Source organism: Pteropus alecto, unplaced genomic scaffold (genome assembly GCF_000325575.1).
Source record: "Pteropus alecto unplaced genomic scaffold, ASM32557v1 scaffold97, whole genome shotgun sequence".
Taxonomy (NCBI): Eukaryota; Metazoa; Chordata; class Mammalia; order Chiroptera; family Pteropodidae; genus Pteropus; species Pteropus alecto.
In genome coordinates, this window is record NW_006439713.1 from 2,914,110 (window position 1) to 2,918,205 (window position 4,096).

Consider the following 4,096-nt stretch of genomic DNA (forward strand, 5'->3'; position numbering starts at 1 on the left):
GCGTGCGTTCTGTACACTTCACTTCCCACTGACTGACAGCAACAGATCGATAATTATTTAGAAGTATAGAATTTAATTATATTCTCTCCAGTAAATCGCATTTGGATGGCGGTGGTTTCTGGAGAAAAGTAATCAGCAGAATGGACAGAAACGATTACCTACCATTCTGATTTCTCTTTTTCTAATGCCAGCGGAGGCTCATTTCCGAATTGTATTCAAGTCTTGTGATCCTAACTCGGGCGGGGAGGGGGCGGGGAGAGGGAGGACGTGTTGGCCATGGAGAAGGCCGCCCTGGTGGCTGCCTGGCGTTCTGTGCTTTTGGGAGGCGGGATGAGCCCTTCGGCGTGGGTCGCACAGTGGGCATACGGTAAGTCTGGTGTCACGAGGAGCTCCGGTGGGGTAGGCCTGGCCGTGGCCGCGGAAGCAGGAGGCCACGCCGCCCTCCCGTCTGTAGCCCGCCTTGACGACAGCTCGCTGCCGGTCCTCCGGTCTGCGGCCCGTCCCTCGTGCTGAGGGGTCACCACGGCGACGTGGGTGGATCCAGACTCTGCTCTGCTCAGGGCAACGAGTCGGAGAGACAAGGACCATGAGCTCACGTGTCCGTGGAATCTAAGGAGCAAATAAATGAACAGACTCGTAGATGCAGGGAACACACCGAGGGGTGCCAGTGGGAGTGGGCCTGGGGACTGGGGGAGCACGAAGGGATTAAGAAGCACAAACTGGGGGGAAATAGTCACGGAGGTGTGAAGGGCAGCACGGGGAACGTAGTCAATTAACTGTGTGGCGTCAGGTACTAGACTCATTGTGGGGTCACTTGGTAAGTTATAGAAACATCTAGTCGCTGTGCTGGTCGCCTGAAACTAACAAAATAGTACTGACTGTCAGCTGTGATGGAGAAACATCCAGTCAGCACAAACATTTTTAATAATGAAAGTGTCACCAGCCCCTCTCCGGTCACTGTTTAACGAAGAGCTGTCGACGCTGCGTAAACAGCTCCATCGGGGCCAGCGCAGACCTCGCCTCAGCATTCCCTGCGGGGCACGTCGGATCTGTGGTGGGCGGAGTCCCGTGGCGGGGCCACTCTTGCCTGGTGCCCTGGGAGAGGCGACGGCAGGCGGAAGCCACATCACTCCGGTCCTTCAGAACAGACTGTGAAGGCCACCATGGGTCCCCTGCGTGGCTGGCTGGGCCGCCTCTGCCACAACTGGCCCACGGGAGAGAGTGAGTTCAGGGTGGTCCCGTGTGTGAACTGGTAACTTACAAAGGCAGGAAAAGTCAGTTTGCTTCCTTAGAAAAGGACAAACTGGACTGAACCCCTTCCCTTCTCCGTGCTCAGCGTCATTGCAGGTGCACCGAGTCCCCACCCGGTTTCCATCCTAAACAGAAGCCGCCGCGCAGAGTATGGGAGGAGGGGTCCCCAGTGTGCGAGACCCCAGTGTGTGTGACGCCACACGGGTTGCCACGTCTCATTTTGAAACAGGCCTAGGAAGAGCCTGCGTCACACACGGCACCAAGGCGGCTGAGTGCAGTGGGGTCAAACACAGCTCGGTGCGGTGCGGGGCCTGCTTCTCCCGCCAGCCTGCCCGGCCCGAAGCCGAGGCCAAGGTGCGAGTTCCAGGCTTCGCGGCCAGAGCCCCGGAAGGCTGGACACCCTGTGGCCTCAGGAGACCGGCTCCGCCTCGTGGGGTGCAGAGAGGCTGCCCTCGGCCCGGCCGGATGGGCACCGGGCAAGGCCGCTGAGCTGTGGCGTCCCCGAGCTCTGCCCTAGCGTCCCCGTCACAGGCTTCTGCGCAGGGTGTGCTCGAGCTGCGGACCTGGCTCCCTGACTCTCATCCTCTTGTCACAAACCTCTGTCTGGACCTGTTTGTGCCAGTTCGAAAGCGGGGCAGGAGGTGGGCAGAGCCAGGGGCCAGGCCCGAGCCCCCAGACGTGCTGGGGAGGACCTGGGAGGGCGTGTGGGCCGTGGCTCAGCAGCGCGTCAGGCTGGAGACCCACAGGTGTTCATTGGGGTGACACATGCCGAGAGCGGGGGCCGCCAGTGGCAGTGTGCCCCAGACGCAGGCCAGGGCTTGGAGCCTGTCCTCTGGAGTGCCAGGGCCGTCCCAGGGCACGGCCCCCCGCTGCATGGAGCCAGGATCCAGACAGCACTGCCTGCGAGGCCTGTCCCTGGACCCCACGGCCAGAAGCTGGTGGCAGCCTGCAGTCCTGGTGGTCCACGCTGGTTTCTGGGCTCGCCCAGCAGAGGTTGAGTTTCTCCCTCCGGTTCCAGAACGCCTCCGGCTTCGGGAGATGCTGGGCCTGGGCAGACGCCCCAGACACACGCCCGGCCTGCCCTGCCCCAATGGGCAGGGTCCCTGGGCACCTCCGAGGCCTTCTCAGTCCTGGACCCCAAGTTCCACACGGCGGCCCTGCCCCGCGAGTGCTCTAAGTGGCGCGGGTCTCCACGGGGTCAGCGTGGGCCTTTGATGTTTGTAAGAAAACTACGTGTGGCTTGGACGGCCACGTGGCTGCCAGACTGCAGAGCGGGGCTGGCGACGACTCAGCAATTCCGCCGCGGGTTCTCCAGCCGCCAGAGTGCCGGGCCCGAACCACATCTCCATAACCTGGCCGCCTGCGCAGTCTCTTAATATTAAAATGTGAGGTCGCTCATATATCCATGTCTCTACATTGTAAATCTGATATGAGACATGACCGATACCGAAATAGCTCGAGTGCCTTTGTTTCAAAGGAAACGGAGTGATTTACACCTGAATCTCCCCATAGCCGAGGTGAAATTTTAAGGGCGCTCTGAGAAAAGGGTAAAAAAACCGTGCAATTACGACTGCAAGTTCACAGACGTGTCTGGACTTTTAAGAGATGAAATCCTTTCTGTTTAAAAACCTGTCAACGGTACGTATAACCGCAAGAACATTTCTGCTCTGGGACTAATGATCGGCCTAGGTTTTCGACCCATTTCCGTCCGTGAGGTAGTTCACCTCCCTCAGCAAACGCGCCGCTTCTCCCCTGCTCTGGCGCTCACCAGCCTCTCAGCCCCGCTGCTGCTCGAAGCTGCCGCGCCTGCCACCTCGCCTGCCACCTGGGCCCTCCGTCCTCCAGCTCCCTGGAACAGTCAGCCTGGGTCCACCGTGCAGCGCTTCCTCCCCTGCTCCTCCTCAGTCCTCGGTCACCTGTCCTCAGGTGGGCCTTGTCACTGAGCCTTAGGTCTCAGGTACAGGAGGCTCATTTCACGGCCATCTCGGTCTCCTCATGAGCCTCGGTGCCTCGGCTCCCCCTCCCCGCCCTTCCCCCACGTGCAGGATGCCTGCCGTTCCTGCTGTTTATCAGGTGAAGTCCAAATACCTGACCCCCACCCAGGCATTTTCGGGGCCACACCTGATTGACCTTTCCCACCTTGTCCCCCGCCTTCTTCGAGCCTCAGCTGCGGGCTGCCTTTTCTGAGAGCCGCACCTGCCACTCACCTGGCCCTGGGTTCCCACAGCACAGGGGGCACCCGGCCCGTCTACCTGGCTCCAGAGCCCTCTATGTGGACACCACCACCGGAGCAGGCCTCTGAGGGCGAGGGTGATGCTCCATGGGGATTTTGGAGAACTCAGTGGTGGCCGGGAGAGGGGGGCGGGCAAGAAATGTCTGTAAAAGTGAGAAGGCAAACTGCTCGCCTGCGTGCCCCCCACGAAGGTGAGATTCGGGCCCTGAAGCCAGAGGCCGGCACCGTGCGGCGAGTGCGGAAGGCCGGGGGCCCCCACGAATTGGAAGCGGGGTTTAGGCGCAGCAGTCCAGGGGTGGCATGACTTTCTCTGCGAGCCGGAATCAGGGAGAAATGCCAGAACACACCGTGTGAGTGCGAGGCGTCTGCGCAGGGGAAAAGGCAACACACACACGTGTGTACATCACTTCCCTGTCAGAGACGCGTGTGGGTGCACACGCATACACACGCGTGCGCGCGCCGTGGGTCCAATCTCAGTGCCCAGACTTGAGCGGTGATCTAAGGCCTTTACTTTTCTACAATTCGAGTTTAATTGCTCTTTGGGCCCATGTTCCAGCAGCCGCAGAAACTAAATATCCACCAGCTGATGGCCCTTTGCCTGAGTGTGTCTCT

The 4,096-nt window shown here is 60.3% G+C and overlaps 1 protein-coding gene across 1 annotated transcript in view; it reads left to right on the top strand.

Annotated features, from left to right (window-relative positions):
• Positions 1-3,788, top strand: part of PSMG1 (proteasome assembly chaperone 1) — a 24,115-nt gene extending 20,327 nt beyond the window's left edge. Inside the window, exons 9-12 of the mRNA XM_025050201.1 lie at positions 1,481-1,605; positions 1,783-1,892; positions 3,479-3,561; positions 3,676-3,788. Coding sequence (XP_024905969.1) covers positions 1,481-1,605; positions 1,783-1,892; positions 3,479-3,561; positions 3,676-3,788 — 431 coding nt within the window. The remainder of the gene's footprint in view (positions 1-1,480; positions 1,606-1,782; positions 1,893-3,478; positions 3,562-3,675) is intronic.
• Positions 3,789-4,096: the final 308 nt, after the last annotated feature.